At 31.9% G+C, this 27,118-nt stretch overlaps 2 protein-coding genes, 1 long non-coding RNA gene and 1 other non-coding gene across 5 annotated transcripts; 2 read left to right on the top strand and 2 right to left on the bottom strand.

Annotated features, from left to right (window-relative positions):
- The first annotated feature begins 224 nt into the window (after positions 1-224).
- Positions 225-4,229, top strand: LOC114756239 (60S ribosomal protein L3-2). Its single transcript, XM_028945173.1, has 5 exons — positions 225-306; positions 765-854; positions 2,496-2,911; positions 3,132-3,541; positions 3,662-4,229. The coding sequence occupies exons 2-5, from the start codon at positions 770-772 to the stop codon at positions 3,918-3,920; spliced, it is 1,170 nt and encodes a 389-aa protein (XP_028801006.1). The 5' UTR covers positions 225-306; positions 765-769; the 3' UTR covers positions 3,921-4,229.
- A 1,475-nt stretch (positions 4,230-5,704) lies between these two features.
- LOC114756221 (uncharacterized) lies at positions 5,705-25,239 on the bottom strand. The gene is made up of 3 exons (XR_003741425.1): positions 25,229-25,239; positions 22,963-22,965; positions 5,705-6,260 (listed from the first exon to the last, which is right to left on the bottom strand). It is a non-coding gene; the product is annotated as an uncharacterized LOC114756221 (long non-coding RNA).
- On the bottom strand, positions 6,234-10,380 carry LOC114756219 (uncharacterized). 2 transcript variants are annotated; one of them, XM_028945154.1, is made up of 3 exons: positions 9,552-10,380; positions 6,986-7,088; positions 6,539-6,609 (listed from the first exon to the last, which is right to left on the bottom strand). In XM_028945154.1, exons 1-2 carry the CDS (start codon positions 10,302-10,304, stop codon positions 7,029-7,031), a joined length of 813 nt encoding a protein of 270 aa, XP_028800987.1. In that variant the 5' UTR covers positions 10,305-10,380; the 3' UTR covers positions 6,539-6,609; positions 6,986-7,028. The 2 variants fall into 2 exon arrangements, with proteins under 2 accessions (XP_028800986.1, XP_028800987.1); XM_028945153.1 differs by lacking the exon at positions 6,986-7,088 and having other exon boundaries at positions 6,234-6,609.
- TRNAQ-UUG (transfer RNA glutamine (anticodon UUG)) lies at positions 8,089-8,160 on the top strand. The gene has a single exon. It is a non-coding gene; the product is annotated as a tRNA-Gln (tRNA).
- Positions 25,240-27,118: the final 1,879 nt, after the last annotated feature.

The following is a 27,118-nucleotide window of genomic DNA, read 5'->3' as shown; positions in this document are numbered from 1 at the left end:
TTTAGATACTGCATGGCAATCAAATCAAAGTTATAGAGGCCGAAAGCTTAATTTTACCTTTAAATTATTTTTTAAATCATTTTTTTGCAGGATCCGGTTCCGCCACGTGCCGCGAGACACTTTAAAGTTGATAACATGGGCCGATCACTTGATCCATAGGCCCAAATTTAGGAATCTAGGGCTCCATTATAACCGCAGACAATGAGTCATTCTCCTATATAATGACATGCTTGTGCTGGCCTGATGCTCTAAGCTGAAGATAGCATTTCGGGCGCCGCTTCGTTCGTGTCCAAGCTTCAGCAGCAGGTATATCTGGAACCGTATGCTTTCTAGCGACTCTAATTATCGCTCAAATCGTTTCGCTCTATCTATTGTGTCTTTGCTCATTTTCTTATTCCGCATCATTATTTAATCAGTTCGTGGAGAAAATATCGATGAGTGAATCCATACATCTGTGTGTTTGGAATCGTGAGATGTTGATGTGATGGGTTATAATAGTTCGGTAGATCCAACAATTTTGTGACTTTCTTCGTGACTTAGGTGGACCTGCTGTTGTTTAGCTATGAATGAGTTTTTCTTTTTCCTCCCAATTTTGAACTTGATTTTTTATTGATATCTGAAATCTCAATTTCATTTGCCACATAATTTTTCTCTGTGGTTATAACGTAGTTTGATTTGTTGCTCTAACTACGTGTTAGATGTCTTGTGTATACTTCGTGTTTAGGCATCGGTTAACGATCTGAATGCTTTCATTGTTGAAACAGGAAATATGTCTCACAGAAAGTTTGAGCACCCCAGACATGGTTCCCTTGGCTTTCTGCCTAGGAAGCGTGCTTCTCGTCATCGTGGAAAGGGTATTTAACATTTTTCTACTACTTGAATAGGAAGACAATGTAAAACAAATTCTTCGGACGAATTTCATTCTTCTAAATTAGCCGAGCACCGACGGACTAGTTACGATTTTTTCCTGAATATTTTTGTAAGTTAATTTTCAAAATTATTTACAAGCGCCGATGCATTTGTGAATCATAATCATCACGTTGCCATTTCTGAGCAATGGTTGAAATTTTGCTCCCTTAAAGAACTGATGAATCAAGGCTGGAATCTCTGAAAGGGCTCTTCTAGCCAAAGATCCTGTAAAGGGTTTTTGGGAAGGAATACCCAGGAGCCTGAGAGAATTGGCATTATTTGTGCCATGGGCTTTTGGTTGGGGAGCATTTCTTCATTGCAGATTTGAGCTTGGCATCGATGATTTATGTTTTACAAGGCATAGGTTCAAAGTTGACTAGTAGATGGAATAGTCTTTTTCGGCTTAAGTACCATTTTTTTTGGGTCATAGGTGCTAAATCATCATAAGCATGCATGTACTAGGTGCAAAATAATGTATATGCATGCTTATGGGGATTTTGACGGGTTGTGTCGGTTTGGTGCTACATTCTTAACATCAAATGTCTATGTCTAAATTTATCTAACGTGCAAAGATTTTTTTTTTTTGTTTCTATGTTTTTAGCCGACCCCCACTGTGTTTGTTTGTGTTTTTGTTTTTCATTTCTCACATTTTTGGTGAAATAACGTGAGATGATTGTATATATTTATATTTAAGAGATTCAAGCAGTATGTTTTCTAAGGTGATGATTAATGATACAGAACAACGCTGCATTGATAATATTATGCAGTATTCGTGCTTACAATTGTATGGTATACGGAGGAAGACAATTTTGTCTGTGGAAGTGCCTTCGGGTTCCATCTCCATGTGATGTAGAGATGCAGTGCGAAAAATGCACACGTTTCATGTTACTAATTAAATTTCATATCATGTGGATATCTTTCTTTTATCTTAATTGGTTAAGATGTCATAAATTTTGGCTGCTAAATGATGGTTTTTGCAAATGCGAAGATGTCATGGTATTTAGTACACTGTACATATAACCAATATCTGTTGGTTATGGGGAAATGAGTGCTGTTGTGGCCCAAAGTAAGCGATCAGTGTGGATTTCAAATATGTGGGGCCATCTGTTACTGGATTCTGGTTTGTTGCCTCTTCAAAAGAAAATAGCATGGGATTTTCACCAACAGCCCATGCATTGAATAGTGGTCCCTAATCTGGTCTCAGTCTGGTGAAATTTGCTCACATGGTGTTAATGACTCGATGAAGCTACCCAGTTTCAGTTCGCTGTATCTACCAAGTCATTACTATTGTTAAAATATTGCAGAGAGTAGTATATTATTTCCACAAAATAGAATATAAACATTACTCTAGTGGATGTGTTTTTTAACCCTTCCCTTTTTTCTTCTGGTATGGTGTGCTTTGTTATCTATTTTGATTAGAAGTATTCATTATTTAAAAAGTGATATATTGTGGTGAGAAAGATTATCTTGTGGCTTAAATGACTCTGTTTTGGAAGAAGGAATAGATATATGTAAATTATTTGATTATTTGACAAATGCATTATGCTTACTTTTTCTACCTTTTATATCCTAATTCGATTTTGCAGCAAAGGCCTTTCCAAAGGATGACCCCAGCAAACCTTGCAGGTTGACCGCCTTTATGGGTTACAAGGCTGGGATGACCCACATTGTTAGAGATGTTGAGAAACCTGGATCAAAGCTTCATAAGAAGGAGACTTGTGAAGCTGTTACTATTGTTGAAACTCCTCCGATTGTGGTTGTTGGAGTTGTTGGATATGTGAAGACACCTCGTGGACTGCGCACATTAAACACAGTCTGGGCTCAGCATCTAAGTGAGGAAGTTAAAAGGCGGTTCTACAAGAACTGGTGCAAGTCTAAGAAGAAGGCATTTACCAAATATTCAAAGAAACACGAAACTGAGGAAGGGAAGAAGGATATTCAAGCACAACTTGAAAAATTGAAAAAATATGCAACTGTCATCCGTGTTTTGGCCCATACTCAGGTATGACTGGTTAATAGGTGGATTTGGTGCCTTTATTCCCTTGTATATCCTGTATTTTTGCCATGAAGTTATCTTTTCAAGGTAGTTCATGATTTGTTCGTTTGTTACGTTGCCTTGGAGCTAATTCATAGCATGGCTAATTGATGGAAAAAAAATGTTGTCCTGGAATACGGCTTGCACTTTCGTGCGAAGTCATGACGTTTTGTTTTGTTGTTTGAAGATACGGAAGGTGAAGGGTCTAAAGCAAAAGAAGGCACATCTGATGGAGATCCAAGTTAATGGGGGGACAATAGCACAGAAGGTGGACTATGCATATGGCTTCTTTGAGAAGCAAATCCCAGTGGATGCTGTTTTCCAGAAAGATGAGATGATAGATATCATTGGTGTGACGAAGGGTAAAGGTTACGAAGGTGTTGTAACTCGTTGGGGTGTCACTCGCCTTCCACGCAAGACACACAGGGGTCTAAGAAAGGTTGCTTGTATTGGTGCGTGGCATCCTGCCCGAGTTTCATTCACAGTTGCCAGGGCTGGACAAAATGGATATCATCACCGCACTGAGTTGAATAAGAAGATCTACAGGGTTGGCAAGGCAGGGCAAGAGTCACACTCGGCCATCACTGATTATGACAGGTATTGTTGCACACCAACTGTATATTGTATTCCGTATTGTTTCTGGCTTTATTCAACCATACATAACCTTTTCTCCTCCACTATATCATGCATTAACAGTTCACAATGACGATATTGCAGGACTGAGAAGGACATCACTCCAATGGGTGGATTCCCTCACTATGGTGTGGTAAAGGATGATTTTATTATGATTAGGGGATGCTGTGTGGGACCCAAAAAGCGTGTGCTGACCCTTCGCCAGTCATTACTGAAGCAGACTTCTCGTGTGGCCCTTGAAGAGGTTAAACTCAAGTTCATTGACACTTCCTCCAAGTTTGGACATGGTCGCTTCCAGACCACTCAGGAGAAACAGAAGTTTTACGGTCGCCTCAAGGCCTGATTGTGTTTCTGCTGGGTCTTGTTCATTACAGCTTCTAGGTGCTGATTAATCTGGGTATTTTTATTTACCAAGATTAAGATGCCGGAGAGTCAATATTTAGACATGAGTATGATTATGCACTGAGTTTTAGGTTCTTTTTAATCATGCGGTGTGTTGTTTATCTATAATACTTCCTTAAGAAACGGTCCTCTACTTGCTGTTTGGGCATGCTAGAAATAATAGTTTCTCAGTTTGAGTTAACTTTGTTTCCTGGAACCCGGTGGAAGATTTCGCACGTTTTTCAACAAATGACTTTTATGTTTTGGTGAAGACAGAGGATTTTTATTTTCCAGCCTTTGGCCTAATGAATATGATATGAATATGCGTTCAGGTCGCTGTTGGGATAATAGACGAGGTTTTCCGGGGAATGTGAAAGGAAACCCGGAAAGGGGAATTGGAATAAAGAGGGACATGAAAAGAATGCAAGTATCTAACATGTAAAATTAAACAAAGTGAGTGACAAATATTATTTATACAAATACTTAATTTTAACTAGTACAAGATAGTAGGGCTAGCTATTTTGAGAAATATTTATGAGAGTAGGTACTTTTGTGTTTAACCCTGCGACTTTCAAAGGAATTGGATTTTCCTTTGTTAAGATTATTATTTTTTATTTGTATATAAATTAATCAGTAATAATAAAAGGGTCACTGCACGGATAAGGTCGCATGCCAACAAACAACTAGCGAGAAAGTTCGCACCTAAAGCTAAAATTAAAATTCAGAGCACACCGGCTTTTTCATCTATTATAAAAATGGGCTTTCTTGTTCTAATGGAAGAGTTATGGAATCAATCAATCAAGAGAGAGGAAATGAAATTATGTAAATTTCGATTTATATTATTGTTATATTTCTAAAAATTTGAGAGGCAGCTACCACGCACACACAGAGACATATATACTTAAATAAGTTGAAGAATAAGCTTGGATATCAATGCAAAGGCTTGCCACGCATCTGTTGATGGAGCTGATAAATATGCCATTTTCTGCTCTATTATTTTTAGAGTTTTTCTTAAAGTCGATTCCGAGTTATAAAATCAGTAAAAAAAAAAAAAATTTCAAACATAAGCAAAAATTTTTAAAGTCATCACAAGAAAAAATATTCAAAAATACTCCTCCTATCACCTAATTTAAAAATTGATATTAATTCTATATGTAAAACTTATTTCACATGTTTATTAATTTTTTTAAAAATTAACTCTATTAATATTTTCTTAACAATAATCAAGTATGAGAAAAATGAGGAAATTAAAGAATATGATTAAAGTGTTTTTGAAAAAACATATTATTAAATAATTTTACTAATAATTAATCTACTCAAATTAATTAATTATATGTTATATTAAAAACTAGAGGAGTACTACTTTATGATGAAATATCCATTTATATTTTCATTAATGCATACCTCCGATCAGATTAACAAAGCCATGATATATGACCACACAATATTGTATTAGTGATCTTCTACTTGAACATTATTATTTATATATTTATATAACATATTTTTTGGCCAAAAGATACTCTCATATATAATACAAGATTTATGGAAATTGATTCAGTTTACATTCAATTTTGAGAAACCATGAGCTTGCAATCTAACTATATTAATTCTAAATTATTCATTCTTCCCATTATATTTTTTTAATCAACAAACTTTCATAACAGTAGTACATCCGATTATAATGAGATTAATATATTATTAAATTTTCAATTTACATGTTAACATTACACACAAAAAAAATAGTTCTAAACTAATTTTTAATATTTCTGATTCCTAAAATATTTAAAAGCAAAATAAGATCGCCGGATTCCCAGCGAATCTCATTTTTATAACATTACTTAGCTGCAAAGGAAAAAAAATAAAGTTCCCACGTCAAGCTGTACAAATAATTAACAACTAAATTAGTATAACTTCTCTACACTTTCCGAAAGCCAAAAAGAAAAGTAGAAAGAGAGATTTCACCAAACAGAGAAAAAGAAAAGAAGACAGACAGCAAAACAACAAAAGGATATCAAATAGCCACTCATCTGATTAAAACTTTACAGTTTACACGATGTCCGCATAATTAGCCTTCCAAATGAAGCAACCAATTTTTCAACTAAAAAAAAAAATGCAAAATCTTTTGAGAAATTTTTATCCTTTAAGTTCTTCCTCCATTGGGTTTCTATTTTCACAATTCTATGTGAGAACCTTTCAGATCAGCATTCAAACCTCACTGCCTAAAAATGCATATTATGAATGAGAAACTCACTTTTTCCTTCTTTTTTTTTTTTGGGCATATATAATGTTTTCTCATTTCTTCCTCAAATTACTCGAAGAAATGAGAGCTCAAGTGAGTGTGAGAGAGGAAAGGGCATCGATGAAGGAGGAAAAGAAAAGAAGGGGAATGTCAGTTTCATGGATTTAGATCCTTCATAGTGAATGGAGAAGAAAGTGAATTTAAAAAAATAAAGAGAAAAAAAGATAAGAAATAAGGATGAAACTTTGAATCTCACCCCCATTTCTATGTCTCTTCACTTTCTCCTTCAATGACAACTGGAAGGATCTGCTCTGCACTTTTCTGGTCAAACACTCAGTCCATCGAATCCACATTGCTTGTATGTCAGGCTCTGCTTCCTTGGACTGATCACTATAGCACAATCCACCGAAACCTGCATATATAAAATTGAGTTCATGATCTTTCATCTTCCTTTAGCCACACAATGATCATATTTTTAAACATGAACTTGGTTCGTTAAAAGACCATCATAACTATGAGATAGATGATTAAATGAAGATGGTTTGTTTGGTTAAAGATAGTCTGAACAAGAAGCATTTCATCCAGGCTCCAGCTACAAAAATGCTATAAACTGAAATAATAATAAACAAACAGAGATCTTAAAAATATAATTCATGCATTCTAATATCTTTACACAGAGTATCTTATTGTAATTGATTCGGTGTATTTAATATTTACTAGAAATTATATAAGATCTATATGAAAAAAATTAAATATATTCATAACTTTGTCTACTTTTCCTAACTCACATGATTCTCTTCTTTAGTATCTTAACTTTTTCGGGTACAGTGACTACAATGAGAAAATGGCACAAATTGCCAAGGAGAGTTCCAGTAAACCGCATACTAGGTCCTGTTTCATAACAAAATAGAGCAGAATAAAATGAAGACTAAAATGAGAAAATTGGTTTCTCTATTGTGCAGTTCCTGTGATCCATATCTCGGAAAAAAGAAAACACAAAACAGATATACAAACAAAAATGAACAGCCGTTGTTTGGAGGTTGAAACTGCTGCTCAAAAAGCAACTGTGCCGGTTAAACATGATCCATTGGTGCTGTAGTGAACACTAATAATAAAAAATGATTTAATATTTGTAATGAAGAGAGAGGGGAAGATAGGGAAATGCCCCTCTAATCCTAGATATGAGACCAAGTTAACTAATTTAAAGAGATTAAAGAAATTAGATAGTTATTTCTATTATCATGAAAAGATTGCCAGTCGGTTTGTTAGGGTATCCCTCTTTTAATGAGAATATTAAATGTGGGGGACTAAGAGAGTGAAAAAGAGAGAGAAATTAGTAAGGGCAGTGTGAAAAAATATATATTAAATAAGGAAGACAAAGTGAATCAAAATCTTATATTTAGGACTTGAGAGGGAGTAGCGAACCACAATTTCATTGATACTTGACAAGGAAAAAGGGGTAAGATAGGGGAGGTGTGGGGCTCAAAATTAAGACCTGAAAGATCCATGTGTTCCCCCACGAACATATGGACATCGGACAGAGAGGAGGATGACCCCATGTGCCCCACAAAAAGGAAAGTCACATGGCTAACTCTTTACCTTGGCCTAAAGAAAAAGAAAGGGATTTGAAAGGCAATGTCTTCCCATTTCAAAGCTTCTTTTTTGGGTTATTCAACTCCCTGATTTTCAAGTTTGATAACTTGGGCGCATATCAAAATACACATAATGAACATGAACTTCCATACTTTGAAATGGGAAAAAAAAAAAAAATTAACATTATGCCATTATCTATATTATTTTTTAGAACAGAAACATATCGCAGCAAAATACAAAACAACAAAAGTAGAATAAATAAATTCAGGTAAGTGTAATATCAAGGAAAAAGGTGATTGGTTCCATGTTGTAGTGGTAAGCACACTGGACTTTGAATCCAGCGACCTGGGTTCAACTCCCGGTGGGACCTTGACCTTTTTTTTTTTTTTTTAACAACGATTTTGTTCTTAATCATTTCTTATTTCACAGTTGCATAATTAAAAAGAGCTCTACCCAAACTAAAAACCAAATAAACAAGAATAAGATATAAAAAGAAAAGAACCGAAACTAAGAACCTTAAATTTGTAAAATTTAAGATAAAAGATTTTATTACAACTAAGATCCCTCAAAATTACAAGTAAACCCCCTAAAAATTACTTTTAAAAACTTAAAGTCTATGAATTAGTACATTTATTTATTTTCTAAAAACAAGAGAGAATCTAAAAGGTGATAGTATAAAATAAACAAGTGAAGATTACAGCAGTCAAGCACATAGGGGCGAAGCTATTGGAATGTCTAAAATAGTGACAAGACAAATGCACAGAAAAATGTGAAGAGAAAGTATACTTGTTAGCATCATTCAAGAATTCATTTCAAAGATCTCCTAAACATGAGAATTGAGCAACGAATAATTCCTTTTTTTTTTTTTTTTGTGGGACCAATAATTCATTTTTTAAGTCTTCTCAATGTGACCATGTGATTGCACAAGAAACAAATGTTAAAGAACTAGTAAGAAAAGCCATATACAGGACGTCTACCGTGAAGAAAAAAAACAAAGCCATATATTAAGGGGAAAACCCCAAGAACCCCACACTAAAACAAAAATTCCACTAAAAACGGATACCATCCTTGCCAAGACAGGGAACAAAAATGCAGAAATAGGCGCCAGGGCCAAGCCATGCACAACACTAAAGTTGAGGGGACACCCACTAAGCTTTTTAACCAAAAATGTCTGTTACCGCGAATTTTCATTATTCACACTAACAGTTGTAAGAGATACTGCAAAAACACACAAAAAGATAAAGGAAAAAGCATCAAATCAAACAGGAAGGTTATCAATGGAAGAACACTGTGGCTAGTATGACTATAAGACCCTTGTAATGATATCTCAGAAGACTAATATCCCCAAAATTGCTTTCGGTGCATGCTATCACAGGCAAATCTGGTACATTCTCAGCGGCGCACGTTAGCCACCGGAAAAGGAAGACGACAAAGTGGAGAAAGGAAGGAAGAAGATAAGTCATGAAAAAGCAAAATGCGACAGAGGGTAATGGAATCCGCAGATACAGGCACATCCCATGCCACCTACCGTCGGTACTCTTCGCACATTCTCTCCGTACTACCCAGAGGAAAAGTGAGAGGAAAAACCAGAGTTTAAATGAAATCTAACGAAGAAGGTTTCGTTTTGATTTGCAAGCAAATTGTAGGCAGAGCTTAATCAGGAAAGAGCTAACAATAAAATTGAAGCCGAAATTAGAGAGGATAAGAATCAGCAGAGCATTTAAACTACGGAAGAGGAGAGCGCAATTGAAGAGGGCAAACCTGAACGCCAGGGGAGTCAAAGTTCATTACTCGGATCTTAGCTCCAACGTCGCCCAAGACCCGTAACTCGACCCTGTCATTGAGTGAAGCATCTCGGATTAAATCGGCGGCGTCGGCCTGAAGCAAATTGACTCGATCGACGGAAATGGTGGCCACAACCTGTCTTACGCTGTGAGCTTCTTGATAGAACCCAGGCACCGAAGCTTTGCCCAGCGGAATTCCCCTGTACATGACGGTGAACCTGGACTCGCCGTACTTGATCCCCACCTTGTTAGGGTTCACCGCTGTGAAGAGCAGCCGGATTGTCAGGGAGAGAGAGGCGGTGGAGCCGGTAGGGTCGTTGGAGGCGACGCCGGCGACGGAGGATGGCGTTATGCCCATGTACTGAACGCCTACTTGCTGGAGATCGAACTGAGGCTTCTTGGGCTTCACGGCCAGTATGATAACAAGGACTATGGCGAGGACGAGAAGAGCAAGGAAGGAGAAGAGAAGGAAAAGACAACAACAACAGCCTCTAAAGGAGGCGGAAGACGACGGCCGGTACGGCGTCGGTGGCGGCGGGTAGTAATGGCGGGGAAGTTGTGTTTGGGGTTGAGGTTGGGGTTGGGGCTGGTGGTGGTTCCCACCGGAAGACGATGCCTGTGGTGGCGGTGCCGCCCCACGTGCAGGTGGCGGTTGCCGTGGCCGGTGGTCTCCGTTCTGGAGCGGTCTCTCCTCTATGCGCCGATGCTGTTGATTAGGTCTGGTAGTCATTTTGGGAAGGCTCTTCGTCTTCCTCTTCCTATAACGCCCTCGTTAAGCTTCAATGGCTTCTTCTGCTTCTGAAGTGTTGATTTCTACATGTAAAACTAAAAGCTAAGAGGAGAGAGAGTGATGACTTCGCCAGTGAGTAAGTCAGCGTCTGCAAAAGAGAGAGAGAGAGAGATGATGACGAGGACGAAGCCGTTGCTTTTTTATTGACAGATTGGGGCATTGCTTGTCAAAGAAATTTGCCATCGAAACAAAATCATATAATTTAATTAAAAATTTTAAAATTTTAAAAAATATAATACGTTTCATGAAAAATTTACAAAAATATTCCTTTAATCCTATTTATAAAATAAAAAAAATTGAGTGGTTTAATTTATAAGTTATTTTATTAAATTTTTAATTTAAACATATTATTTCATCTTTTATTTATTATATTGTAGATAATAAAATTAGAAAATTATTATATTTTAATGAAAAGTTAATATATTTTAAAATTTTTCTTGATATGTACAAAATATACTAAAAGCACCTTATAAATAGGATTAGAAGAAGTATATTATTGAGGTTTTAATGCCAATAGTTATTTTATAGCCATACCATGTTAAGTCTGCACATTCGATTTAGTTTTTTTCCCCCTCAAATCATCATCTTCATTTTTGTGATGCCAATGAATTTTTGAAAGCTACATCAAGTAGTCTAAAATAAAGTCAGGTTTGGTTGCATTTAATATAAAATTCTCCTCCTGAAACTTATTTTCCCTGGTATTTAAACTTGAAATTTTACTGGATGTTTAATTTTGTTATGAAAATTTTTGTTCACTTAATTCTTTTTGAATTCAATATCCTCTAATAAATTTTCAAATTATAGTAATGTTACCTTATTGTTAAAAAGTGCGGAGCTTGACCATTTGTTTGAGAGTTAAGGTGTAATTTTCACCATGATTTTTTAGCGGTGCAATTTTGCCTATAATCTTATTTTTTAAGTGTGGTTTTGCTTCTCATTTTTTCTTTTTAGGGCGCAATTTTGCCCCTAATCTTTAGAAACAAATTGTGCCTAAAGAAACAAGATCATAGTCAAAATGATACCACTAAAAAGATAAAAGGCAAAATTGTGCCTGAAAAATAAAGCTAGATCAAAATTACACATTAACCCTCTGATTAATTAGAATTCCCAAATCTAACTCCTACATAGTGCTCAATAATTTTGTTTTTTGACCAGCAATAGTGCTCAATAATTTGTTTTTGACCAGCAATAGTGCTCAGTAATTTAACTCCTTGCAGACTCTGCATCTTTAATTCCCCTCATGTTATCGCGTTATCGTCACGATTTGAAAATTTTTGGATGACATTAAACTCACAAAAAACTTTGTGATACTTATAGTTACTTAGCAAAAATTTTTGTGACAAAATTAGATCTAATATAAATTTCACAGGAAAAAATATATATAGGTTTAAAATTTACTACTTTTATTTTTACTTGTCAAAAAATATAATTTATAATAAATAATACATGCCCATGCACCTGCTAACGAATTTATTACTGAGCTGACTTGAGGTGAATTTTTTTCATTCATTTTCAATGTTAGTCACGGAGAATTTAATTTCTTTTTTATGCAACAGAAATCAACATACTAAATTAATTATTCCATGGAAAAATATTAATATGTTGACTCCTATAATTTCATTTGATTTGTAATTAAATAATTATAACTTTTATTAGGTTGCTGTATTTATTTTTCATTAAATTTCATATTATATTAATTAGATAAATATTAATTTTCTGTATTTATAGTTTTTAATTACTAATTAACAAAGCACAACAGTTAACATTAGGACTTATACTCCTCCTGTTTTAAATATAAGACTTATTTTATGATATAATTTTTTACTACAAAATAAATCTTATATTTAAAACCAGAAAAATTATTTTTAGAATGGAAACAAGTGTTTTCATATATTTAAAAGTTTTAGGATGTTTCATATCAAATATCAAAGGATATTTTATGGTTATGTTTAAGTTTTTTAAAAAAAGTGCAATTTAGCCTTGATTTTTATTTGTGTGGGGGGTCAAAGTGCAATACAATCTTTTATAAGCTTAAAGTTAGTTATATTATTTAATACTCCTATGATGATAAATCTTTAAAATATTTTATGTGCAAGGACCCCATTGCTCTTTGCGAGTCATGGTCTTCGAAAATCCCAGGATGAGTGGGGCATTAGGTTGGCCAAATTTAAGAGATTTATAATACAATTTTAAATAAAAAAATATTATCTACACATGATTTATAAAGGATTTTGTACATTATGTTTATTATCTTATGAGATTTTATTTATCATGTGCCTATAACAAATAAATTAAGTACAAAATAGAGTTAGATATAATTTACTCAAGTCATCAGCTCCAATCATCCAATCAAGATTTTTGTTATTAATAATAATGTAAGTTTTTATTATTAGAAAAATTCTTGTGTTAAAATTTTATGGGAGAATTATATCTCATAAATATAAAAATGAACCTACGTTTTGTCCATAAATTAGGGCATGTTTGATTTTATTTTCTATTTTTACGTTTTTAGAAACATTTTCTGGAGTAATTTTTTAGAACAAGTTTTAGAAATAAAAAAGAAAAGAAATCTGTTTGGATTATTATGCCTCGAGAGATTAAAATCAAAATAAGAGTAAATTATAAAGAATAAATATTGTATTAACCTGTAGTATCTTACACTATAAGATAATTTCATTTTAGACTGCTTAAATATCTGTTAGGAGAGGCTTTATTAACATCAGTATTTTCATTCATTCTTTTGGACATTTTTTTCATCCATAAAACATAGACTTAAGACTTTTGTTAATAACTAACTTAACTTGAAAACTAATTATTTAACTGTTATATTTAAAATCAGAAAAGAATATTATTTTTAATACCTAACTAAAGGCGAAAAGATGTCAAAAAGCAGGATTATTTCAACATCAATTTGACAAGTAATGTTTCTGAAAGGAGTTCCAATTGGGCCAACACGTGAATAATTATTGAATGGACTAAAGCTTCAGTCTTATAAAAAAAGATGGCCATTCTTTTCCATTAAGCAATCTCTTGTGGATTTATTTACTAATTCCTCTTTTTTTTGTAAAAAAATTCTTTTGTCCAAATAATTTGATGATTATTAATGATCTAAAGAAAGATATCTAAAAATGATTATCACAAAACAGAGTGAAAGACATAATAAAGAGAAATTCGCTTCTTTCCTAAATTTTCGTTAGCATGATAAGCGGTCTCATTCTTGTAAAAAAAAAATATAAGTTTAAATTTTGAGAAGGACATTGATTGAGAAAGTTTTAACCTTAATACTCTTGACTTGATAGAGATTAAGTTAAATCTAAAGTGATGTGAAGATACTTTGAGCTATATCAAAAAAAAGAAATTGGCTTCTTTCCTAAAATTTTGAATTAAATCCAAACCAAAGAAATAAAGAAACCATCAAGGAATGAGTTTTAACTTTTTTTTTTTGGGAAAATTAGAAGTCTGTGATTCTGTAAGATTAGTTCTAGTCAGAGTTGACGTAGGGTAAAGATTGGGGTGTGATAAAGATAGGAAAAATTGCAAATAAAACCCTATAATGTATAAAATTCTGACTTGGGAGCCTAAATTTAGAAAATAGCAAATAAGGACATGGTCTCACTTTTGCAAATATGAAATGTGGGTGAAATGTCTAAAATACTTCCTTAGCCAAATTGTAATTTGATCTATTAAAATTGTTATTCGTTAAAGTGAAATTGTCATTTCCTATAGTTAACTCGTTACTTGGCATACCCTCAACTAATTTGTGATTTGGTCTACTAAAATTATCATTCGTTAAAGTAAACTTATCATTTTCTATAGTCAATTTATCATTTGAAGGGGTATTTCAAACATTTCATTATGATTTTATATTTGCAAAAATGAGACTGGGTCTTTATTTGCTATTTTCTAAATTTAGGATCCTAAATTATAATTTCACATATTATGGGGTCTTCATTTACAATTTTCCCAGAAAGATATTTCTTTAATAATTATTTCAGCGTATGGTTGTTTTTTCATTTATAATTAAATTATTGACAAGTCCTAAATAAGGGATTTATTTGCAAATAAATCTTGTAAATAAACGATGATCTAGTTAATATAATTTTTTGTCCTTCAAATTTGTTCTTATTTTAATATTGGTATTTTAAGTTTCAAATTATAAGTTTTGATTCCTCAAGTTTTTTTTCTCATTTAAAATATTAGTTTCTGTAATTTAATAAAAATTAGGACCACTTTACAAGAACTAAAATCTGTGATTTAAACTTAAAAATTAAAAACAAAATGAGCATAAATTTAAATTAAACTTTATAATTTGATAATCTGTGCTCAACTTTGTAGATTCTTTAATAAAAATTAACATCTGGGCTCTTCAATTTTTTTTTTGAAAATTTCAATATATATATATATATATGATTGTCTAGATTAAAATTAGATAGTCTATATTTAGTATTATTTACCTTTATATTTTAATAGATATATAATCTAAAATGCAATAATTTTGTAATAATTATTTTTTAAAAACAAATTTATTATATAAAAATTTTAAATTTTGACAATCCAAAAATTAAGGTCATATTTAGTCACCTCAAATATGATTATATTCAATAAAAAGATATCTACAACAATGGAAATAAGCCAAATGCTTTCATCGTAGCTTTGTTGCTAAGGCGATAGATTTCTTCTTCTTATTATTTATTTTGATGAATCAAAATCAGTGTCATTGGACAAGAAGAAAGGTAAAGAAAAGGACCACATTGCACGCCGGACCACTTTTCCAATACAAACTGCCAATATCCAAATGACAACTCAAGAAATGAAACAAATGCAATGCTGTAAGAAATTAAGATTAGTCCCACCATTCAAGCTTTATAAATATCCTTTTGCCAACAAAAACTTTCTAAACATAACAACTTTTAATGGACTTTACACACACATATATATTTATCCAAGAAAAAAAATCCACCAATAAAAGTCTGTTTTTTTTTTATATGGGAGAATGACAATTGGAGATCATAATTCTTGTATTTCATGCTGCTGGTAAGAAAGGCGTTGAAAACTTCAAATTCAAAGCACTGCTTGAACTACTTTGGTGAGTTCAAAAAAATACTTTTCTAGTCTTATTTATAAGGTGAAGGAAAGATCTTTTTGTTATTGTCTAGATTAGGAAATTATTAAATTTTAAGGTAAAATTAATAATGTTTAAGGTCTGTTTTTTTCATTCTGATAAAACATGTTGAAAGTGACCTATAATTAAAATTAGAGAAGTGCTCAAGAAACATGGGTATTTGGTTGATGGCTGTATAATCAATTTAATTAAAATATGGATGGTTGGGTGGGATTTGCGAGAACTATGGTTTGGACTGGAAAATGAGGGGGAAAGGGGGGGGGAGGAAGTAAGAAAGAAGAACACACGGACAGAGAGAGAGACCAGACAAATGGAAAGAAAAGAGAAGAAACTCAAAAGAGGCGGGAATACTCATTTTTCAATTCCCAATTAAGAGTACATTTTATGAGCTATTTATAACTTCAATTTTAACCAGATGAATTAAATGTAAAATATTTTAAAAATCTTAAGATTAAATGCAAAAAACAATTAATAATAAGAAAAGTAACAATAAAATTATAATCAAAACAAAAATATTTGAGAGAATCCCCAAAAAAAAAACTTTAAAATTTTAAAATTTTAAAATAGTCTTGTTTCCTACACTTCAATAACAATTTATGATATTTAAAAAACAAATGACAATACATTTTTTTGTAGTTATTTTTGATTTGGGATTTTAAAATTTTAGTATAATTTTTTTTGGAATTTTTACAAAATATTTCCTCTAATATATCTAAAAAATCCTAAATTCATAATTAACCATTTTCTGGTCTCATATCGCATCAGCTACATATGAAATTGATTTTCTATCTAACTATCTGAATGGTTCTGTTGTTTAACATGAAATAGCCACTTGCGATGGCCTAATTCCCAATAACAATGGAAGATGAATTACTGATTTACCAGCAAACTCAATTTCATTGTCCTAACAATTTCCATTTGTTATTATAGTAATAGGCTTTTGGTAAAATCTTCTATTAACCTTATAAGTGTTTTGGCCTTTTTTTTTTTTTGGTTATGAGCTTTGATTGATGACAAAGTGTTATTTAAAATTTCATGACAAATGAATATTATTTGTGTTCCCATTTTGAATTCAGAAGTTTTAACTTTAAGAATCTTTATTCATTCAATTGGTTTGAGGTTGAATTGTTACTTTTTTTTGTTAGTTATAGTTTTTCAAATTTGTCTTGTATTTGTTTATTATATTGTTGGTTTATTGATTGATTGATTTGTTCATTGTTTAAATAATTTGAGATTTGTTATATGTAAGGAAAATTTCTGTCAAAATTTTTATAAAATAAAAAAGATATTGCTTTTAATTTGTAATTTAGTATTAGTTAATTTTAATTTATTGACTGCCACTTAATTATCTTATTTATTTGAATATTTGAATTAAATAGTTAGAATTGAGTTTAACAGTACAATTTTGCTCATTAACTTTGTAGAACAGTAGATCATAGTTGGATGAAAGTTAAGAAAATTAACAAAGAATATGAGGATGGGATTGAGAGGTTTTTTGTTCTTTATATATGTGGGACTTCAAGAAGAAATTGATGGTCCTACACACACATACTCTCTTCCCTCCATCCTTATTCTTATAAGAAAAAGAACACACGAATTGATTCCCCCCCAGCAAGTAGGCCCCAGAAATTTTGTTGAACGGTGAGTTATTAATATTTATTCAAATGGCTACAAATAAAAAAATCTTAGTTCTAATTTTAAACAACTGAGAATAACTTGAGACCTAAATAAGTACTTATTTACAACTTACATTCTTGTATTTGTGACTCATTTTTTTTAGCAAAAGTTTTCGAGATATAAAAAGCTGATGTTTGGGTACATTAGTTTCCTTTCTTCAATGTATTTTTTTTTTAAAAGAATATAGATCTCCTGTTGTGACTTTAGTGAGGTTTATGTGCGATGGTTAAGTGGAGTTAGAGCATATTTAGTTTCTTTTTTTCCCTTTGATGTGGTGCACTTGAGCACTAAGATTTTTCAAAATATTAAAAAAAAGAAAAAGAAAAGAGATCTATTATCTGTTACAATTATTACATTCATCTATATATCACACAGATTAAATACGAATAAAGTTTTAAAAAGACAATTTGATAAATAGATGTGATAATTAACGGAGCATTTTTTTTTAAATTTTGCAAACATAAAAATATTAAATTATTCAAAACATACAAAATATTTTATATTAAATTTAGACTTTATTTTGAATGTTGCAGTTTGTATAGGGGGTTAGTCGTATTTACCCATTAATCCTCTAGGATGTATTGCTCCCTTTGATTCTTTTTATAAGGCTTTATTAACTGGTGTAATTTTTGCTATATCAAATTAAAAGCACCAAAATATATAATACTCCCTCTGATCAACTGGTGGAATAGCTACAACTCTTCGGACGACCATTGTGAATGGGATGCCATATGTATTGCAATGGTGATGGAAGTGTTATTTTGATAACGCCCATCTATGTATGGACCCATTTCAAGCTGAAACCTCAGCTAGCAGATCTTAACTTCATTGCACTTACCAATCTTACAGAATTGGATCTTAGAGAAATAAGGATTATATTGATAGGTATCGTTCTAATTCAAATAGGATCCTAGAAAACTAGGAAATTGAAGTTGCAATACCTCAGCTTGCAATACAATTTTCTTAGTGGCAATATTACAATGAAGTTTCTAGCTCTTTTACACACTACATTTTTAATGTCAATGCAGAAATACTGTAAAATAAAAAAAAGGAGACCCACGATTGTTCTAAAATTTCTTTATTTGATAAGAAATTAATTACAACACATTTGCAACTTGGATGATTGGATTTGATGGGTGCCATTCCAACTCAAATTGGACCTCTTCATAATCGTATTGGTTTTGACTTGTCTAACGAAAATATTGTTAGTGAGTTATGCACTTTTCATTATATTCTCATCTTGCAAATTTGCTCAATTTCGATTTATATTTATGTCTATAACTTAATAGTAGTGAAAAAACCAGACCAAGCCGGCCAATTCAACCGGTAAATCAATGAACTGACTAGTGATCTGGTTTGGTTTAAGTAATAAATTGGCCAGAAATTGAACTAGTATAAACATGGTCAAAGAGGGGGATGAACCGATGAAAACCAGTGAAAACCAGTGATGAACCAGTTTGGATTATTATGTTACTATTAGTCTTTTTTTTTGTCATTTAGCTTTTAATATCTCAGTTATTATAGATTTCGATGAATTTTAATGATAATTTTGGTATTAATGGCTATTAATTTTAGTTATTGAGAAATCGTAAAGATCAAAATTCTCAATGTAGTTATATTTTGGTGTTGTTGCAATCAAACTATTGTTGTATTTCCTTATATTTTGTTGTTAGTAATTATTAGCGTTGTTGTATTTTGTTATTTTCAATTGAATTATATTATTTTTAATATAACCAATTTCACCCTAAGTTGATCTCGGTCTAACCTATTGATCCTTAAACCACTATCTCAACCGATTTGGTGTCCGATCTGGTTCTTTGTTTCTTGCTTAATAGAGTATATTAAACTTGATAAGAAATAATCTACAACACATTTGCAACTCGAAATGACTGGCTTTAATAGGTACTATTCCAATTCAAATCGGAACTCTTCAAAATCTTACTTATATAAACTTGTCTTATAACAATATTATTGGTGAGCTATGTACCTTCTACTTTCACAAATTTCAAATGTACTCAATTTAGATTTGTATTTGCGTCTATAACTTGATAGAGTAGATTAACGCTTAATTTTTTATTTGATAAGACATAATGTTCGACACATTTGTAACTCAAATGACTGGCTCTTTAACCGGTATCATTCCAACTCAAATTCGAGCACTTTGGTGGGCTCGCAAAATGTCAGCCCTCCTAAATTAATTTTTTTAAGGAAAATTTTGTTGTTACATAATTGAAGCAATGACCAAGAGCTAAGAGGATCAAACTTGATTTTTTAAGCATAAGTTAATAATTGTTTAACAATAAGTAAATTTATTATTGAATATAAGCTTGTCATTTGAATAGAAAAAAATTTAAATATTTCTTTATTTCATGTAAATTATCTAAATAAATGTTATAAATAGTACTGGCTGTAGTATTAATTTTTTTATTTGATGTAGTATTGAGTTTTTTATGTCAATGCTAATTGTACATATTAGTGCACTAATATAGGTGCGACATGCAAGGTACAAGATTAAACCGTGTTACTGGGAGAAAAATCTTACACACATTTACATTATCATAATGCTATGAGGATAAAGTCACAGTGTAAACTAAAACTATGGCATTAAATAAAAATAACATGTTGAGAAGAAGACGTGCATTAATTCTCTCTCTTATTATTAAAATTTTAGTCTTTATTTTTTTTCAATTTTATGATTATAATTTTATTATTTTATATTATTGTTGGTGGGGAAATGAGAGTTGGGCTTTAAAATCTGAAATATTAAAGTTGGACTTGGACTATATGCTACATAGTGCATATTTAAGTGAAACCATGTATAAAAATTAATTTTACCCAAAAATTAATTTTACCCAAAAAAGAGGGGGAGGGGCTAACCCGCCAGCCCCGCAAGCTGCCGCAGGCTCAAAGCGGTGTGGGCTTAAATAGCCCACACCTTGGTGGGTTGGCAAAACCCACTTATTACCAACTTTAATAGGATAATCTTATAACCACTGGGTATTGAGAGTGAGATCTTATGATCGTTAGATATTAGCTCATTAGAGAAAGAATCACAACACATTTAGATCGGTGCTTAATTGAAATGATAAATAATAGACAACTAAGAATCATAACATGTTTAGGTTGGTGCTTAATTAAAATGACAAATAGACATATGTCATCAACTCAAAATTTGTTGCAACAACTGTCATTGAAGGTTTTTTCCCCCAGTGAAACACTCAAGCTTTTTTATTTTTAATTTTATTGAATCCTTCTGTCATAAGAATTGAAGAGCTTTATTATTTTAACTTTAATTTAATGCTTTTTTTTTGTTATAAAAGAACTCAAATTTATTTTCAAACTCAATTCTTGATCAAAATCAAATTAGGCCAAAACAGGAATTCTTAATTTATCAGTAAAGGTTTTTATTTTTTTGAAAATTAATATTATTTTTAAAAATTAAAAAATTACCAACCATACGATGAACTCGGCTCTATTTGGTTTAAAAAGCAAAATGTTTTTTTTTTAAAATATGGTTTGGCTTTCTCTCAGTAGGCATTCATTGATCCAAACACCGGGATAGAGGAAAGACAAACTCAAATTTTTCCCAAATAAAAACACGAAATAATAAAAATTTACTGCATTAATTCCTTAATGCATACTACGAGGTAAGCGAGAGGCAGGAGAGGTAAGCGAGAGGCAGGAGAGGTTTTATGTCCTTAAGAGATTAATCTCTAGAAGGTCTATGACAGAATCAAATGGAGTTTCTTACTGAAGGTGCTCTCGGAGGCAAGAATGGAGAGTAATTTCATAAATCCCATCATGCAGTGTGTTTCCACCCCCTCTTATAATGTTCTTTGGATGGGCATCTTACTAATTATTTTGTTCCAAAGAGGGGACTCTCCCAAGGAGCCACCCTACTTGTTTGTCTTGTGTATGAACAGGTTATCACATTTTCTTCTCTCTTGGAGTTCCCGAGGCTCTAAGGAGGAAAATTAGCTTGCTGACTGGCATGAAGATTACAGAGGAGATTGGTAGACATACTTGGGCTTCCCTCTCTAGAAATAGAAGTCCTACAGAGACCTTTTAATATATAGTGGACAGAGTCAAATCTAAACTTGATGCTTGGAAAGCGAATTGCCTCATAACTACCGGAACAATTACACTTGCCAAGTCGTTTTTAAGTACAGTTCCAATATATCCTATGCAAGTTGCTAAGCTACCGATGAACATTTGCTATGAAATAGAAAGAATTCAGCGAAAATTTCATTTGGGGAAGAATCATCTCCAGCATGGCTTTCATCCGATTGGAAGGGGGAGAATTAATACTCTTCCACATAATTATGGAGCTGGCTCAGGATTTAAGAGATTAGCTTCAGTCAACTGGGCTTTTGGAGCTAACTTGGCTTGGTGAAACTAGTGGTTGGCTCCAATGCACAGTGGGCTAATAATAAGGTATTGCATCATAAGTATTGCCTCCTGTATTTGATATAAAACCCGTTTGACTTTTATTTTAATCTTAAATATAAGACATCAATCCACTTTATCTCTTATGTTTATCTATTTTTTTCTAAAGCAATCCTTGTAATAATAATAGTTCTATCCAATACTCTTGATTAGTAAGGACATTTTAGAAAAAAAATATTTATTCATTCCAAATAACTAACATAAATAATTTTTTTAATTTACTCAAATTAGTCAACTAGCTTTTAGATTAAGGATCAGAGGTAGTATATGATTAGGAACCAAGTGCATCTGCCTAATGCTCAGCAGGGGGACTCTAAATATATTGTGGAGATTAATTTGTTAGTGAAAAGAGATATACTACCTTTAGTCCTTAATATAAGATCTTGTTTGACTTTTATTTTGGCCTTAAATATAAGACATCAATCCACTTTGTCTCTCATATTTATACTTTTCTTTTCCAAGACAGTCCTTCTAGCAATGGTAGTTCTAGCCAATACACTTGATTAGCAATGATATTTTAAGAAAGACAATGCTTATTTATTACAAATAACTAACTTAACTTCTTTCGTTAATCTCCTCAAATTAGTCAACTAACTCTTATACTTAGGACTGGAGGCAGTATTGTGGAGCCGAGTGAATCTGCTTAATGACCAAGGAAGCAGATGGCATGTGAGGAATGGTGGATTAATTATCTTTTTTCACAGTCACTATTGGCTCTTTCAAGATGTTACGATCACAGACAAATGCCAAAGATTATTGTCTTGTGAGGAAAATGCCTGTAAGGTGACTGATTTCGGTAAACCCATAGAACCGGGCAGATGTTGTTTACAATAATTCATTCATTATATATCCAAGTGATATTTAATTTATTACATGTTATAACTAAAGTATATAGCATGTGGTTTTAAAGTAAAAGCAATTATCAAAATTACCCGCTCCTTACACTCCTATAATAAAGAGTAGCTTCAATATATGTTAAAACTGAACTTGAATTGCTTCTTATCTAACACTCTACCCTTCCACTTGGAAACATTTTCCTGAATAATCATTAAGCTTAGAAAATTGATTTATCTTTCTAGAAAACAAGTTTTATAATAAAGATGACTCAAATGTATCTTATAGTGCTGCTGTAGAAATAGTTTCAAAAAGTAGCGAAAATTTTCTAGGCGCCCAATTCACTAGGTTCCTATTTTAGGCGTTGTTACCATTTCTAATAGAAATATCTGAAGTGGAGGATTTAACATCAAAGCGCCAAATAACAAGAGAAAGAATCAAGAGGTTACAAGATCCATTACCTAAGACTTATATGCGGATAAAGGAAGCAAATGAAGCCTTATTAGAAGGCAATGATACGAGCTTTTTATCTAAAAATTAATCAATATTGCATAAAAAAATAATAAATAGTGGCATATTAGGCTTACGTTTGGAACTTTATTTTTTTAAACTCGCTCACACCTATCAGTTTTTAAATATATGGCTATATATTGCAGAGATAAGGAGACGGATATATAGATCATTTACTAGTGTGTGGAAATAATTTAGCATTTTTTTAAAAAAATAAAAAAAATAAGGGAGCTGGTAGCTGGTAGGCTTGGGGAGCGCAGTTACTTTCAGCCTACACCACCGCAGGCTGGGCTATATCAACACTGCTAGCCCGCTTTTCCAGCTCTAGATCAATGGACTAACTTTGTATTCAATTGTGCCCATTCCACACGTTATATTTTGGGAAAATTATGGTACAGTCCTACGTAAATAATTTAATTATTAAAAAATTTCTTGATTAGTTAATATGTCATATTTTTTTATACGTCCGAGCTTATCATTATTACATACTGATTTGTCTCTGGCATTTTTCTCATTGATGACTGTTGATGTCATTTTTGTCATTATTTTTGTGAGAATTTATTAGAGAGAATTATGATAAGATCCAAAAAAAAAAGAAGATAATTATCAATTAGTCCCTGTGACAAATGAGTAGTTATCATTTATTACTCTGAAAGTTATTATTGCATGCTATACTAGTAATTATATTTTTCACTTGGGACTTCACAACAATTCTCTCAATTTATTATCACTTATCCAATTGAGGCTATGATAATTGAAGTCATCTCTTCCAATCCCTCCTAACATTTACTGTAGTTTAGATTATTTTCTTGATATAGCTAGATTTTATTTCCTTTTAATCTTTGTTTTAACTTGCTTCTTACGCAAATTAAGAGAATGTGTTAACGCTTAACTAGGTTGTTGGTATTATTTAATATTTTTTTTTGTAAAAAATATTCTTCTTATCACTTTATTATTTTACAATGACGGATTATGGAATAAAACCTGAATAATAATTCTATATAGTTGCACATAATTAAGTTAAAAAACTGTCATACTCGTAAAATCTACTTATAAAAAAAAAAACGCGTTTGGAATGGTTTTAAGACTAGACCATAAAAATAGTAGTTGTAGACTTTTGAATTTTTAGATGTAAAAAGTTGATGTTTTCGGGCATGGGTTTCCCTTCTACATTTTTATGATATTTTTATATTCTTTTAGTTATATAGTACATTTATTATCTTCTTCTTTTCTGGTTGGGGACACTTGAGCACTGCACACAGAATCCACAACAGGACATCGAAATCCCTAATCTCCAACTACTAATACAAATTTAAGCATTACTATAAACAAAAAATCAGGAGTTAGCATAATTTTAGTTTGCATCTTTAAACTTTCAACACATAACCTTACATAAAAAAAATATTTAAAGATGTTCAAGCTTGTTTTTTTAAATGAAAAGGGCAGCTGAGTAGGTACTAAAGGCATGGGATTATATTACAGGGGATATCAAACCTGTGACCTTTCTTTTAGAAAAGATTTCTCATATGCCGTTAGACCACAACGCTATTATTTTAAAAATGTTCAAACCTTGTGTTTGATCAACCTGGAGCTGCAAATACCATATAGGCCACCAGAGATAGAATTGTTAAGGCTAAGCTTGACCATTTGGTGGAAGTTCATGAAGGGTGGTAGTATTTTCCAAAACAATTAATTAGAAAAAGTTTAGGCATTTCTAGTTAATTGTCATTCTCTTCATGTGAATCTATTTAGCATATTTGAGAGTTTATTTTATTCCAATTCTAACTATGTGGGATCCAATAGACTAGTTTTGTATTTTATTATGCCCTTCTCACACGTTACGTTTATATCCACTGCCTTAATTTGGACGTTCTCCAAAGACTTTTGACTCAGAATGTGTGCTCATCTTACACGTCTTTAATAATGAGTTTGCTTTTTTCGGATTTTTATAGGACCTTTATATGTGTTGTGGCATTCATCTCATGTTTAGCAATCTCTTGTCTATTTTTACCGTGCAAGACTTTAATATTGACAAAGACCATTAAAATGATATTCTTTTTTTATTCTTCTTTGATTTTTCAAAAAAGAAGGGGGAAAAAACTTTATTATCTATTACAATTATTACCGTCATCTATTTTCACAGATTATATACGTACAAACTACAAAGTTTAAAAAAAAAAACAATTTGATAAATAGATGAAATCCATGTGAAGAGAAAAACTGGTTTCCATAGTGTTTATATTACCTCCGGTCCTAATTATAAAAGTTAGTTGACTAATTTGAGGAGATTAAAAAAATAAGTTAAGTTAGTTATTTGTAATAAATATATGTTGTCTTTCTAAAATATCCTTACTAATCAAATGTATTGGCTAGAACTGTTATTATTAGAAAAACTACCTTAAAAAATGTATAAATATGATAGACAAAATGGATTGGGGTCTTATATTTAGGACCAAAATAAAAGTCAAACAAGATTTTTTATTAAGAACCGGACGTAGTATTTTTTAAGGTCAAGGGTCAAATATATATATATATATATATGAAATTATACTAAACTTCACCCAACATCGTGAATATTCTTTGGGTTCAAATTGACTAATTCAAATTTAAAAAGAGCTCAATAATGCCCATGCTATCAAAATTAACAAATGTCCCTTTTTTAGCAATGGGACCCATGATTTTTTTTAGTGAAAGTAACAAAATACCCCTAATTAAAACGAAAAAAAAGTTAAGGGTGAAAAAAGTTGACGTTTTCGGGCATGAGTTTCCGTTCTACATTTTTATGATATTTTTATATTCTTTTAGTTATATAGTACATTTATCTTCTTCTTCTTTTCTTCTTTTTTGGTTGGGGACGCTTGAACACTGCACACAAATCCCACAACAGGACATCGAAATCCCTAATCTCCAACTACTAATACAAATTTAAGCATTACTATAAACAAAAAAAATCAAGAGTTAGCATAATTTTAGTTTGAATCTTTAAACTTTCAACCCATAATCTTACATAAAAAAATATCTAAAGATGTTCAAGCTTGTTTTTTTCAATGAAAAGGGCAGCTGAGTAGGTACTAAAGGCCTAGGATTATATTACAGGGGATATCAAACCTGTGACCTTTCTTTTAGAAAAGATTTTTCATATGCCGTTAGACCACAACGCTATTATTTTAAAAATGTTCAAACTTTGTGTTTGATCACTCTGGAGCTGCAGATACCCTTTAGGCCACTAGAGAAAGAAATGTTAAGGCTAAGCTTGACCATTTGGTAGAAGTTCATGGAGGGTGGTAGTTTTTTCCAAGACAGTTAATTAGAAAAAATTTAGGCATTTCTAATTAATTGTCATCCACTTCATGTGAATCTATTTAGCATATTTGAGAGTTTATTGTATTCCAATTCCTATTATGTGGGACCCAATAGACCAGTTTTGTATTTTATTATGCCCTTCTCACACGTTACTTTATGTCTATTGTCTTAATTTGGATGTTCTCCAAAGACTTTTGACTCTAATGTGTGCCCGCCTTCCACGTCTTTAATAAGGAGTTTGCTTTTTTTGGATTTTCATAGGACCTCTACATGTGTTGTGGCGTTCATCTCACGTTTAGCAATCTCTTGTCTATTTTTACTATACAAGACTTTAATATTGACGAAGACATTAACAATGATATTCTTTTCTTATTCTTCTTTGATTTTTCAAAAAAGAAGGGGAAAAAATCTCTACTATCTATTACGATTATTACAGTAATCTATTCTCACAGATTATACACGTACAAAGTTTTAAAAAGAAAACAATTTGATAAATATAAATCCGTGTGAAGAGAAAAACTAGTTTCCATAGTGTTTGTATTTTTTAGGGTTAAGGGTCAAAAATATTTATAAAAATATACTAAAACTTCACCCAATATCATGAATTTTCTTTGGGTTGAAATTGACTAATTCAAATTTAAAAAGAGTTCAATAATGCCAATGATATCAAAATTAAGAAATGTCCCTTTTTTAGCAATGGGACCCATGATTTTTTTTAGTGAAAGTATCAAAATACCCCTAATTAATCCAAAAACAAGTTAAGGATAAAAAATACTCATGAACTTCATCAAACACCATATGATTTTTAATAAAAGTACCAAAATACCATCAATTTTGAAAGGCTATTGCATTAGAGTGTGTT

This window comes from Neltuma alba, unplaced genomic scaffold (assembly GCF_004799145.2).
Source record: "Neltuma alba isolate B1F8T4 unplaced genomic scaffold, ASM479914v2 tig00010377_pilon, whole genome shotgun sequence".
NCBI classification, from domain to species: Eukaryota; Viridiplantae; Streptophyta; class Magnoliopsida; order Fabales; family Fabaceae; genus Neltuma; species Neltuma alba.
Note: the sequence above shows the minus strand (reverse complement) of the source record. Positions and strands in the feature narration are given on the sequence as shown.